At 35.2% G+C, this 15134-nt stretch overlaps 1 protein-coding gene across 7 annotated transcripts in view; it reads right to left on the bottom strand.

Annotated features, from left to right (window-relative positions):
- LOC136846823 (LIRP-like) overlaps positions 1-15134 on the bottom strand; it is a 48045-nt gene that overhangs the window by 3150 nt on the left and 29761 nt on the right. For 2 of the 7 annotated variants that reach the window (XM_067118091.1, XM_067118093.1), the window contains 3 exons: positions 8475-8522; positions 7673-7907; positions 6470-6906 (listed from right to left, as the gene is read on the bottom strand). In XM_067118091.1, the coding sequence (XP_066974192.1) occupies positions 6602-6906; positions 7673-7907; positions 8475-8486 (552 nt within the window). In that variant the 5' untranslated portion in view covers positions 8487-8522 and the 3' untranslated portion in view covers positions 6470-6601. Of the gene's footprint in view, positions 1-4283; positions 5179-5444; positions 6907-7672; positions 7908-8474; positions 8523-10038; positions 10097-15134 lie in introns of those variants that run through there. The other 5 variants (XR_010855549.1, XR_010855550.1, XR_010855551.1 and 2 more) reach the window with 5 other exon arrangements.

The raw sequence follows: 15134 nt of genomic DNA, 5'->3' as shown, positions 1-15134 counted from the left end.
ATAATAATAATAATAATAATAATAATAATAATAATAATAATAATAATAATAATAATAATCCTCAATTATATAGTAAAAAATATATTACTATGGAAAATATATAATCGTGGATTTTTTTACACATTGTTTTTCACGAAATTGTGAATCTCTTAGCAATAATAATAATAATAATTTCAGCTCAGGGCCATATACAGGGATAGACACTGTAGAAGCCATACCATACACAAAATTTAATATAATAATAATAATAATAATAATAATAATAATAATAATAATAATAATAATGTCATTTTTTCAGCTCAAGACAAAATACAGAGATATACAGAAACAATACAAATACACAAGATTTAGACACAAGAGACGAAAATTATAATACATATACGGCTACACCCAGACAGTTGCTAATAATAATAATAATAATAATAATAATAATAATAATAATAATAATAATAATAATAATAATAATAATAATAATAAGTTGAATGCAGCTGATGCAGCAATAACATGCAAAACACAGCATGTTTGAAAGAGGATCTACTACCTATATAATAATAATAATAATAATAATAATAATAATAATAATAATAATAATAATAATAATAATATTAATAATAATAATAATAAATTTATTTTATTTTCCTCTATCTCAGCCCTGAACAGACTTCAATAATAATAATAATAATAATAATAATAATAATAATAAAAATAATAATAATAATAATAATAAATTTATTTTATTTTCCTCTATCTCAACCCTGAACAGACTTAGATTTGAACATAAATCTCTCTCTCTCTCTAAAATTTTATCGCTTCTTTTCCATCATTCTTTTTCACTCGTTTAATGGACATATATATTTCTTTTTTACTTTCGAATAATTTTTAGATGTTATTTTATCTTCATTATATTTTAGTTTTATTTTTTTGTGAACTTTTATGAAATTTATTCGTGTTTCAAAATTTGTTCTACTTTTACAACCTCGCGTAAATTTTTTACGCTTGTACGAAGTCTCAATTTTCTGACCAAATCATATTTATTTAAGCTAAAAACGAGAGTTTAAATGCGTGACGAACACACACGCACACACTACACTTGGCAATATTAGAAAGACTTCTAAGATTTTTTTTTAATTGACATTATTGGAACACAAAATTAAACACATAAAGTTTTACAGATCATTTGAACTACACTTTAAAATATATGTACGTAAATTGGAAAATCTTCTGAAAACATTTACGGTGTAATTCTGTCAGCATCTTTTCTGTCCGCACATTTCTCTGTCCGCCCCCAGATCTTAAAAAACTGCTGAGGCTAGAGGGCTGCAAATTGGTATGTTGATCATCCATCCTCCAATCATCAAACATACCTAATTGCAGCCCTCTAGCCTCAAAATTTTTATTTTATTTAAGGTTCAAGTTAGCCATAACCGTGCTTCTGGCAACGATATAGGATAGGCCACCACCGGGCCCGTGGTTAAAGTTTCACGGGTCGCGGCTCATACACCATTATACCGAGACCACCGAAGGATAGATCTATTTTCGGTGGCCTTGATCCTACGCTGTAGCGGCTGTACAGAAAACTCGATTGTGCCTTTTTTAACTTTTTTTGATGGGGTGTGTTTTTGTGGGTATGTTTCTAAAGCGCTTGTATATTAGTATAGGCTATATTTAAGCCGTGCTTGTGCGTGTGTGTGTGTGTGTGTGTGTGTGTGTCTGTAACACACATCTTGACTCCATTAGCCCATCTTAGTCATTGCCTGTACTCGTAATTGCGAAGAATATAAACTATTTTACTGTTTTCTTAAGAAGACACTGGTTATTGTCTTTGGAGTTCAGAGAAAATATAAAGTTTTAGAAAAAATATATATAAGTAAAATAAATGAGGAGACGTACGTCGTTCGCCGGCGATAAATTAATACAAGTGTTCTCTCTCTGGATTGGATAATTCTGTCTTCTGACATGTTTATGTCTGGGCGGATAGATGTTTGTTTACGTAACCTTATCATGTAAAGGTTTTGCGTTGAAGGCATGTTTCGTTCCTAGCGAACGGGACTGTGCTTGAAGGGGTTTGTATAGGTTGCATGTTTAGGTGCATGGATGCGTGTTTGTTTTGAAGAGCTTGGTTAGATTCTTGTTTAGATCAGTGAAATAAACCTGTGTGTTTTAAAACTTTTTTTTTTTACATTTTCATAAATTGCGTGTTTACAATTTGGATCCGAGAACATGTTTAGAGTTTAGATCTGGGCAAACAAAGTGTTTCTGTAAAGCATGTTTTATTTTTATTTTGAACTACATGTTTAGTTTTTTGATCGAGCAAAAAAAATTGTAAAACGTGTTTTTTTTTAAGGTTTAATAAACTACATGTTTAGAGTTTAATCGGAGCAAACAAGTTTGCCAAATAGCATGTTTATGCACGGAGACGTGCAACTTCTGAAGAGTGCACCAACCAGCATGTTTAACTTCGGGTCTTCTTAATGGAGTCAGTAACCGTGTTTATATCAAATAAACAAAATACCTGTTTGTAACAAACATGTGTAATATACGTCCCATTGAGAGTAAACAGGATGTTGGCACATATACTCTGAAACCTACCAAACTCATCTAAGGCGTAAACACGTGAACATTTTTGACGCATGTTTGCTCTTGACACATGTTTGTATACGTGTTTACAACTCCTTTCTTTCGAACTGCAGGATGCGTTCAATAGCGTAGATGTAGAATTACCGCCATCCCCATCAGGATGTATTTTCGACATAAAAACTGTGACCTTTTGTGACCTTCTTCTGACCTTTATTCAGACGATCTCTTCCGCCTTTCATCCATGTCGGTGAAAAAGATTTTTGTGTTACCGGGCAGTAAGATCTCTAACAAAATGATAATCTTGCATTATTAAGATTGAACAAGTGGGTATTGATTTTTTTTTTTTTTTTTCTTGACTTTAACTGAAAGTAGAACCCGTATGGGGATAGTGCCACTTTAGGCATTACTTAAGGTTCTCTGCGGCGTGCCTTCGGCCCCTAGCTGCAACCCCTTGCGTTCCTTTTACTGTACCTCCTTTCACGTGCCCTCCCTTCCATCTTACTTTCCTCGACCCTCTCCTAACAACTGATTCATAGTGCAACTGCTTTGGGGTTTTCCTCCTGTTACACCTTGCAGACCTTTTACTGTCAATTTCCGTCTCAGCGCTGAATGATTTCATAGGCCCCAGAGCCTGGCCTTTGGCCTAAATTCTACAGTATATTCAACCCAGACTTCTCTACTCTTGCTCAACTTTCTCCAATATTCAACCCAGACTTCTCTACTCTTGCTCAACTTTCTCCAAGACTGTGAAATTCGGCCACGGACCTCCAAGAATAGAAAAGAATATTTCCCCAGCACGAACATGAGGCTAACGTCTGGGTCAGACGATCTGAATAAACGCTGTTGCTGAGAAGCTTCAAACGCCACGACAAAAATACAAAAAATCCAGATTTCACGATTTGACGAAACTGCTCCCCTTATCATGCTGACACTCTCGAAAAACAAAAAGCATAATTATCTCATGGTTATTCAAAGCGCCATTAAGGCCCGCGAAGCTTTTGTTTTGCGGCGACAAACAAAAAGGGGAAATGTCTCTTTTTGTTTATTTATTATTTTTATTTTGGCTTTTACTGTGGCGAGACTTATGTAAATCTTATCGTTTCAGTTGCTTTAATAGTCGCCGTTCTGTCAGGATTATCTGTGCCTTAATGGGATATAAGATTCATTTGATTACGCTGAGCAATTGTTGACTGCTAGGGTGGGTCATGGGTTACAGTGAGGCATAATCAGGCAAAAATGCATATATATATAATAAACAAACATTGTTGTGGTTATAAGTGTATTATGTTCATTTATTGTATATAGCATTTTTTTGGCATGAATGAATTAGCATGATAGAACAGTAAAATCATATATATTTACATATACATGTGTATAAATATATACAGTATATATATATATATATATATATATATATATATATATATATATATATATATATATATATATATATATAATGTATATATATACATATATATGTGATATTTATAATATATATATATATATATATATATATATATATATATATATATATATATATATTACGTTCCGGATAAATTATTTGTATACACGCAACGTATATGATACACAATACCTCATTGGAAAATTCCATCTTGACCTTTGACCTGTAACACCTTCATTAGCCAAGTAAGGACGCCAAAATACCCCACAAATATGATACCATTCAAAACAATACTACAACTGACCTTCCCAACTGCGACGCTGTGAGGATCGTCTCTCGAGGTGCATAGACACTCAAAAACGCCATAGGTCCACTTTCTTGGATGCTCAAACAAGGACTGAAAATTAACTGACATGCGCAGAAAAGTCACTATTTTTCTCCAGAGCGCTGACGAACGCACTAAGCGATGAGTTTGCTATATAGCCAATTCGCCTTAACAGATAAGCAGTTTGAAATGACGTTTTGACGTTTCCCAGGTGCACAGAACTGCAGCAGTGACTCTTTGCCTTAATAAGCGGGAGATGACAGCAAGGAAATTGGCAACACATCTTTGAACTGAAGAGATTCCTGAGATTTTGACTTGAAAACTAACGTAACTTTGTGACTAGTCTTGACAAACGTTAGATGACAGCAGAGCAGTGGGTAACACATCTTTGAACTGAAGAAATTCCTGAGATTTTGGCTTGAAAACTTCTGTGACTTTGTGATTCTTGTCTTGATAAAGGGGAGTTGACAGCAGAACAATTGATAACGCATCTTTGAACTGAAGAAATTCCTGAGATTTTGGCTTGAAAACTACTGTGAATTTGATCTGTGAGCAGAATTCCTTCTTATTTTTGCGTATTTATCTCTCTTTATTATAATTATACTGTATCTTCCTTTTGCCTTCATATACTGTTCTGCTGTTGAAATCTTGCTACTAGACCCTTCCAACTTTTATAGATGCTCAAAACTTTGACAGAATAAAACAGACATAAGCTTTACATCAACGGCACTTAGTTGCTGAGTGATAGAGCACTTGGGTCTGTTTACAAACTCCGTGGCTTGATCATGAACCAATAACCAGTCCAGACAGCATTAACAGGGTATCAGTATCTTCTGGTGTCAAGAAATTGGCAAGAGGACATTCAGCCTCACATCTAGAGAGAAAGAGACGAATGGAGATAATATAAAATTAGTATATACAAAACATGACACAAGTACAGTACGCGTGTTTTCGTTAAGGAAACATACACAACTCTCCCTCCACCGTTGATTGCTTTATTTCGATTTCTGTGGCGTTACATACCTTCACTGCAAACCAAATGCCAGGTCATCTCTAGAACGAGGAACAAATTCCAAAACCCAACTAATATCTGACCTATTATTCTGTGTTCATTTCGTGGTGTTTGGTCACGAACAATCGATAATTTTTGTCTGATCAAGACAGAGAGAGAGAGAGAGAGAGAGAGAGAGAGAGAGAGAGAGAGAGAGAGAGAGAGAGAGAGAGAGAGAGAGAGATCAAATAACAGTAAGAAAGTTTGATAGAAAAATATAGGCTAATCATCTACTCTATTCAACTTAGTTCAGTGGTACAGGAAACAAAAAAATAAAATACTTCTCAGACGCACTGACAATCTTTATTGGTGGGGAAAGTCGAAAAGGACGGGTAAAAAATGGAACGAAAAGAACATCAAGAACAAGAATATAAAGAACGTGAACAAGGATTTCACAGACTGAATGAACATTACAATGAATCATGGTTTTACCGAACTAGATAGCCTGTTTTTACGAAGCTGACGGTAAATTTCCCCATCCGATGTCATCGTAGCCAATGGTGATGTTGAGTAGGATGACTTCAGCCAATCACGATTAGCTGCAATGATATCGGCTGTGGATATTTGACGTCAACTCTTAAAAAAACAGACTTTAGGCGAGAATAACTAAAAAGGACAGAAAGAATAAATAACTAAAGAAAGAAAGAAAGGAGGAAGATAGAAAAAAAGAAAGAAGTAAAGAAGTAAACTGATAACATGATATACGAAATAAAAGGTAAATGGAAATAAACATATTTTGTTTCAATAATAACTTAACACCAGTAATAATAATTCTTTCCTCATTGTCCTTCACCATCTACAGACAAATCAATCTAAAATACATATATAAAATAATATGGGACATAATATTCTACAGCCTCCAAATCTGTGTTGTTGATGTAATTATGAAAGGTAGAAAACTGCTAGACTGAAACTATCATAGATATAATAGATGCACTACAATATTAAACAGGATTAAAACCGTTTTTTAGGATCATAAATCACTAGTTATTCGATCGTTGCATTTCTAAACCTTTTTTTACTTTATATCAAAGTATTCTTTAAACAATGAATAATAATAATTTACAGTCGCTACAGTGCATGTTTTAGAATTCAACCCAACAAAAGTATGACCAAACTCCAAAATATTACCTTTGAAAGGGCCCTAATTCTCCTAGAGCACCTACGACGATACATCATTTCATCTTGAACCCTTATCTGTTTACATTGCGAAGCTATTGGCGGAGGAGCTTCAGATCTCCCTTAGTTATTGACAGTACCCCATAAGCTCGGAGACCCGACAGGCTTTGCGGCAGCATTCAGCCGATAGCCCGCGCTTCGATCTGGGATGCGCCTTGAACATTTGGGAAGCCTCTTGCTTTGAGAGGAACGGAGGACTCTCCTTCCCCTCCAGGGCATATCCTCCGGAGGGCAAGACGTCGCTCTCTCTCCCGCCAGAGTGATAGTAGTAGTAGTAATAGTAGGAGTCGTCCGTCATTGGGAAATGGTATCTAAAGTCGTCATCTCTCGATATTTCTGGCGTTTGGGGTCCGAAGTCGTACAACGACCCACCTGGGAAACGAATTGATCGGTGAAATAACTGCCAAGGGCGTGAAGTTAATCCAAATAAACATGTAAACAAAACAGTTCTCTCTCTCTCTCTCTCTCTCTCTCTCTCTCTCTCTCTCTCTCTCTCTCTCTCTCTCTCTCTCCTTGCAAGTGTGCGTTCATTTGACTGAATAATCTTACGAAAAGAATCTCCTTTCTTCTAACAGAGAGAGAGAGAGAGAGAGAGAGAGAGAGAGAGAGAGAGAGAGAGAGAGAGAGAATGTATTAATTTCAATATTTATCTGTTTATTTCTGTCATGGGGAAGGTGGCCAATTCCTTCCCCTAAAAAAACAAAAGAAGTTTATTAACTCTCTGCTGTTGTGTGTTCCCTAATCAATGGACATATCCTTAAATCCCTTTCGAAGATAATGAATATAACAAAAAACCTCACTCACTTCCTAAGGATTTAGAGCAGCTCCTTAGCTCCCAAAGGATGCAAGAGGAGGAGGAGGAGGAGGAGGAGGAGGAGGAGGAGGAGGAGGAGGAGGAGGAGGGGAAGGAGGAGGTGGTGGTGGTGTTTGGGACAGATGTAGGATTATCTTACAAAACAGGATGCGTGAACAGCAGGTAATAATTTACCTTGAGGTGCTATGCTTCCTTGGGGGGTAGGGGTGTTTGTTCGTCAGGTGTGGGGTGGGGAAGGAGGAGAGGGGCGGACTTTCCTGCATAAAACACCAAAAAAAAAAAATCATACAGATAACAAAACAACAAGGAGAAACAAAGCCTCACCTCCTCTCACCGAGCGATAGAACAAATCGTTGTTGGTGACTGTGGGCTTGTTGTAAATCCCCTTGCAGACCTGGTTGAGTTTATTCGCCAGTCTCCACCCACAGAGCCTCCTCAGGGGCTTCTCTTCCTCCCCCAGGTCGCTGCTGCTGACCTGGGCCAGCGAGGAAGACGAGGGTGACCCCCGGGGGGAGCCGACGCCCCCTTGAAGTATCAGAGTCAGCAAGAGGACTGCATTCTGGAAGAAGAAGAAGAAGAAAAAGAAGATGGGACGTTGGTGTTTACATTCATGAGCGCGTTCTATTGGGATGGACTTTGGTGACGTCATTTCATTGTTTTCTTCTTGTTCACTTTTATCAATTTTATCTCTTACTCAACATAATAGTGTAAATGCATTTGAATTTGATAAAAGTAAAAGGGAAGCTTACAAATATACTTAGAAAGTAATTGGAGGATAGAAGCCAAGAAATAGATGCTGATATATATATATATATAATATATATATATATATATATATATATATATATATATATATATATATATATATATATATATATATATATATATATATATATATATATATATATATATATATATATATATATACATAAATGTAATCATTACAGGTTTAATACCATAAACAAGTAATAAATAAAAATAATAAAACCCTGCTATCTTACCAGCACCTACAGACCTTTCATACATCGAACAAATTAATAATAATAATAATAATAATAATAATAATAATAATAATAATAATAATAATAACACAAGACTTCCTATTCTTAAAAATAAAAATACTCACAAGTGTTCTCATCCTGAGAAAGGACCCAACCTAAGCGTCTCCTTCGCCCTGCAAAGACAAGAAAAGACATCTTCAGTCATATTTGTGAAATATATATATGTGTGTATATATATATATATATATATATATATATATATATATATATATATATATATATATATGTGTGTGTGTGTGTGTGTGTGTGTGTGTGTGTGTATGTATATATATATATATATATATATATATATATATATATATATATATATATATATATACATATATATTATATAACTTATAACTTATTTGTAGGAAAATAAATTATTACACTGAAGTAACTGTTACTTTGCAATAAGAATTAACAAGTATTTTCTTAACCACTTTCATCAGTTCCTCAACAATGTTGGTTTCTCAATTTATGGTTTACCTTAATATAATTATCTTTAGGTAAGCATTCTATCACACTAGCGAGACTAAAATAGCAAGACGCAGCTGAAACAAAAATTTACAAAACCAAAGAGTAATATGCTATGTGAGTTCCTTGTTTTTCATAAGTTTAAGGATGGTGGATTTTAAATATAAATCATCCTTGACCATTATTTGGAAAGGCTGTAAAAAAATATCACGACATCCCACAATCGCAGTTATTTGCACTTACCTACATATACGTCAAATAGTATTGTAAGTAAAACTTTCAATCGTAATGGAAAAAGATGAATTATATTAGCACACACCTCCGCCAAAATTGAACCCCAAAGAACACATTTTGTGATAACAACAATTAGATTTGTTTGCCAAAATCTTGCCATGCCCCCAGGTGAGGTTAGGTTGGGTTAGGTAAGGTAAGTTAGTATATGCAAAGTACTTTGGGTGTGGGACACAAAATGAGATTATTTTCAAGAAAATTCTACGGTTAGTTTTTAAGATACAGCGTCTCGCTTTTTTCAGGGAAAGGTCCCGGTACTCGGTTACATCTCGGGAAAATGCTGGCGGGTAGGGATTAGGGTTCAATAAACCTGGAATATCTGAATATTTGAAACAAAACTCAATAATCATTTTCCAAAATGGCACTCCTCTTTAAAGTTGGAACTCCCGTCTCTCCTAAAATATAAAATCACTTGTCGTTTGTCACGAGAGCAACCTTTTGTAAATTTTTCGTAAAATTCCACACGTATATAATCCCACGAACATACTGACAAACAAATGGACTGTGTCCAGAACGTAATCTCCTTGCTGGAAGTCCTTAAACAATGTCAATACTCTGTAAGCAACTGACTGCCAAGATGGTACCACAAACACGTGAATTCCGACGTCTTCTTGACGGCCAAACTTCGCACTTAAGTAGCTCATATCTCTGCTGAAACGTAAACAAAAAAGAAATATCATAAGCGCATTAGAAACAGGCCCGAATTGCTCCACCCTAAACAAAAATATAAAGCGAATTTGCCGCTCGTTGAAAAGTTCGACCACTAAATATTCGTAGCAGTAAGAGGCGTCTCTCGTGAGAAGAAGAAGAAGAAGAAGAAGAAGAAGAAGAAGAAGAAGAAGAAGAAGAAGAAGAAGAAGAAGAAGAAGGAGTTCCACTCACACGGAAGAGCCAGGTTGTAGCGGCCGCTCTTTCCAGAGGCTTAATGTGGACTGGCAAAGGGGGTAAGTGTGTCTCTCCCTTATATATATACTCATCACTCGCCGATGCTGCCTCCTCAGATCTACCTGCCAGATGCAGGGAGGATCAAAACAAAAGCCTCTGGAAAACCCTCCCACGAGTTTGACATACGTGTGGATAAGCTAGTTAGACGTAATTGCATCTGGAGTCTGGAGGAGGAACAAAAGGCTTGATTCTGGAATTCTGGAAGCTTCCCACACGCGCTGTTCGGATAATAAAAGCCCCGAAACATATTCGGAATGTAGTTTCCTTGCTGAAACGAGAGAAAAGGCTTTGATATTTGAAAGTTCATTCCTGGTTAATTGCTTTTGCGGTTTCACGCCCAAGTGTCTGTTGTTGAAGTCTTTCTGTTGTTGTTTTCGACTGAGCTGGCTTTATGCCTGCACGGGCTCTTGCTCAGAGAGCAGCCCTTGTAATTTTTTTTTTTATGAGAAGGTGAGATAGAGGATATGAACATGGAACCCTTATCATGATTATGGTCGAGCCAGTGAAATGGCATGAAGTCTTTTTCCTGCTTCAAAAATACAATTTGGGAAACTCATTTCCATCTTGTGTCTCTGCCTGGTTCTAGAAATGCAACGACATTTCCACTCGGTTACCTTCGAGCATTCAGAGACGTCTCAACACCTTCTCAGGTAACCTTCGTGTGAGCCAACTGTCTTCAGCCCCATTCAGTACATGATCTTCTGGGATTACGCATGGGGAATTAAATCGTGGCCTCCTTTATGGCATCATCACTGAGGCATTTCATCTTACCTGGATAACAGCAGGAGAAGTTTATTTGTATATTTAAGTATCAGTAAGATCTCATCTTTCTTTATTTTCCATTACCTTCTGTTACTTCTTTCGAATGAACACCATAATATTCTTTGGAAGTTTGAACTTCAAAGCAATGGCTCCTGTAGTGGCCTTGTTCCATATGAATAGGTTCATCTTCTGAATAATAATAATAATAATAATAATAATAATAATAATAATAATAATAATAATAATAATAATAATAATAATAATAATTTATTAGACTCTGAGTGAATCCCTTGGCAATCTGCATACATTAGCTAAGTAATCTAGGGACTTAATTTGGGCAGAAAAACGTTAAAATAAGGTCGATAATCCTACATTGTAAAACATGATATGCATCCTTCCTGAGCTTCTGTTAGACTTTCATTTTTTCTATTAATATTAAAGCTTTCATTCTATATGAACAAAAAAATAAAACAGATAAATTATGCGTCCAAGTGACGCCATGACTAAATAGTGTTTACGTCAAAAAGATATGCTCCTACAATTTCCAATGAGAGAGAGAGAGAGAGAGAGAGAGAGAGAGAGAGAGAGAGAGAGAGAGAGAGAGAGAGTTTCCATGATTTAAACATTCTGTGGTGATACAAATCGGTTATGAAAAACTTTCATCTCTTCAATGAAAAAACTAATGGAACGTGCAACCTTATGCCTTTTTCTAGCCCAGGCCTGAAGTGTGATGTCTTAGAAGTCAGAGAACACGGTTGGCTGGTTTAGAATAAGCAGGTCTTATGCCAGCAAAAGAACTTATCCAACGGCTGCCCATAAATGCCGTTAAGTGGATAATATATAGAAGCGTTATCTCTCTCTCTCTCTCTCTCTCTCTCTCTCTCTCTCTCTCTCTCTCTCTCTTTACATTATCCCAAGTCTCCTAAACCTCTAGAATGATGTTTCCAGGGGTAGAAGGTGACACTTATCTATATTTTTACCTAATGGAGTGAAAATGCAATGCTCTCAGAGGATGGATATTCAAAAAAGTATATTATAAAATGTCTGTGTATGTATATATGTATGAATATTGCAAGTATACATACGCAAGCGTACGCATTGGTGCGTAAGGCGTGTGTACCAAAATCCACAGAATCAAACCTACGTGTTGTGTCAATTTTCTTGAGACTGGAGTTTCAGTGTGAATATTAAGCAAATTTTCTCTTGCAAGAATATTTGGCAGGGTACCAAACACCATGATTAATACCTGACGAAATGATCAGCAAGAAAGAAAGAACGGAAGAGACAAAAAGAAAGATAGGAAGAGAGGAAACAAGAGAAAAAAGAAAGACAAGTGTCTCAGAAGGCCAGAGAAGTCAAGTGACTGGAAAATCATCTTAGCCGAATGTCCCTCCCGGAAGCTGTTGGGTCTTTGGAGCCCCAAACCTTTGTTATCAATGGCTCGAGAAGGTCAAAGGTCACGGAAAAGGAAGATTTAAGCTCTGGGGTTTAGGATGGAAGACTTATTATTTCTATTATTATCACTACAGAATACTCAAAGTAGCATGAGTCCAAGAATGGAAATACAAACCCAGTTATGTATGGGTACAAATATGTCTAAAATTAAGTTAAACAGAGATGTTTCCATTACAAATATATTTTTAAAAATAAAGCTCAGAAGAGAGCTTTCGAAAACAAATTTACTTGAAAATAAAACTAAAAAGAGAGCTTTCGAGGAAAAAATATGATTAAAAATGAAACTAAACAGAGAGCTTTCGAGAACAAATTTATTTGAAAATAAAGCTAAAAAGAGCTTTCGAGAACAAATTTATTTGAAAATAAAGCTAAAAAGAGCTTTCGAGAACAAATTTATTTGAAAATAAAGCTAAAAAGAGCTTTCGAGAACAAATATGTTTAAAAATGAAGCTAAAAAGAGAACTTTCGAGAACAAATATATCTAGAAAATAAAGATAAAGAGAGAGCTTTCGAGAACACATATATCTAAAAGATAAAGCTAAACAGAGAGCTTCGAGAACAAATATATCTAAAAGATAAAGCTGAAAGAGAGCTTTCGAGAACAAGTATATTTAAAAATAAAGCTAAAAAGAGAGCTCTCGAGAACAAGTATATTTAAAACTGAAACTAAAAAGAGAGCTTTCGAGAACAAAGATATTGGAGAATAAAGCTAAAAAGAGAGCGTTCGAGAACAAATATATTTAAAAATAAAGCTAAATAGATTCTCGAAAGCTCCCTGTTTAGCTTTATTTTCAAATATACTTGTTCTCGAAAGCTCTCTGTTCAGCTTTATTCTCAAATATTTTTGAACCCAAGAATACCTGTGCACTTGTTTCTATATTACTGTCATTGTCCGGCATCAACAAGGAACACCTGTGACAGGTGTGTGTGTGTGTGAGTGTGTGTGTGTGTGATCATCAGGTCTCCATGTGACAGACACATTCACTTTTCCTTCCTTATCTTCCCCCCTGGCCTGGGATAGATAAGACTAGATTACACTTTTCCATTCGTCATTCTCTTTACCAGAACTACAAAACTCTACAAAATAAAATCCACAACACATTCGTGTGTTGTATTCAATAACTTTTAAAATGGTATCCACGACACACGAATGCTTTGTATTTACAACCTTTAAATTGAGACTGATAGATTTCCTACACGGAAAAAAACTATTGTACCGCAATATATATATAACAAATAACGGTAGTAATCTAATAATACCGATAACAGTAATAACAGACAAACGTAATGGTACGACTCGTATTGGCTGAGCAGCTTAGTAAACCATAATTACTATACTTCTGTATAAGTGGAATCATCTGCGTTATTTGTCTCTGTATTGTTCATACCACGCATTCTTCTTTAAGCAAAGTTAATAGCAAATGGCAACGCAAATGATGACGAGGATTCTCTCTCTCTCTCTCTCTCTCTCTCTCTCTCTCTCTCTCTCTCTCTCTCTCAGATAGTTTGATAGTTTTTATTTAACACTACTGGTCCACATGTTTACACATTCTTACGAAGTAAGTCAAAATGCAATTAACTTTGAACAGAAATGTTAACTGACTAGAATGGATTTCCCCTTGTTTTCCAAGAATATCATCAGAATCATTACTGCTTAGACACACACACACACACACACACACACACACACACACACACACACACATATATATATATATATATATATATATATATATATCAGAATCATATATATATATATATCATCAGAACACACACTTAGACACACACACACACACACACACACACACACACACACACACACATATATATATATATATATATATATATATATATATATATATATATATATATATATATATATATATATATATATATATATATATATATATATATATATATATATATATATATATATATATATATATATATATATATATATATATATATATACAAGTACATATTTATACCTGACCAGTCTAAAAATATCTTGAACTGTAGAAACTTCATACTTCCGTATAATAAACTTTAAAAAATAGACAACGGTAAACTTCACAAAAATAAGCAACAGCAAACTTCACGAAACCAAATTGTCAAACCCAGCTGATCTGACATTAATATCAAAGCGACCAAAATGGGATCCAGCACAAGGATATGTAAATTTTGACGCTGAATTTCTATCTAAAGTGCGCGCAAGCGCTCCCAGTCACTGGTCGTCAAGACGAAAGAGAGTTTGACAACTTGTAAATAAAGTTACCACAGAGATGAATTCTCACCTTATCGATCTTTCGTAGCCATTTTTCTTTCGAGTATCACTTTTATTAGTTTAGTTATTTTAAATTTCCTTGCAGTTCTGTACAAGGAAAATAAAGAAGTATGTTAGTAAACGTTAGGGGAAGTTTTGTTGTGCTTATTCGCATTGACGTTTGAGGAAAAAGCTTTCAGTTAAAATACTTTTTTTTAATGATTTTTGTGTCAGAAACCTTAACATTTTTGTTTTTCTCTCTCTCTCTCTCTCTCTCTCTCTCTCTCTCTCTCTCTCTCTCTCTCATTGACGTTTAAGGAAAAACTTTTTACCCGTTAAAATTCCTTTTCTTTATTACCGCGCTGTAGACCCAATATATTTGATTTTATCGTTAGAAACTTACCATTTTTGTTCTCTCTCTCTCTCTCTCTCTCTCTCTCTCTCTCTCTCTCTCTCTCTCTCTCTCTCTCTCTCTCTCTCTCTCTCTCTCTCACTGCAGTGCTCTTCCTCTTTCGTAATTTCCCTGACGAGTCATGAATGGAGTAGATAAAAA

This window comes from Macrobrachium rosenbergii, chromosome 15 (genome assembly GCF_040412425.1).
Source record: "Macrobrachium rosenbergii isolate ZJJX-2024 chromosome 15, ASM4041242v1, whole genome shotgun sequence".
In the NCBI taxonomy this organism is placed as follows: domain Eukaryota; kingdom Metazoa; phylum Arthropoda; class Malacostraca; order Decapoda; family Palaemonidae; genus Macrobrachium; species Macrobrachium rosenbergii.
The sequence above is the reverse complement of the archived record's forward strand: the minus strand, read 5'-3'. Positions and strand labels throughout refer to the sequence as shown.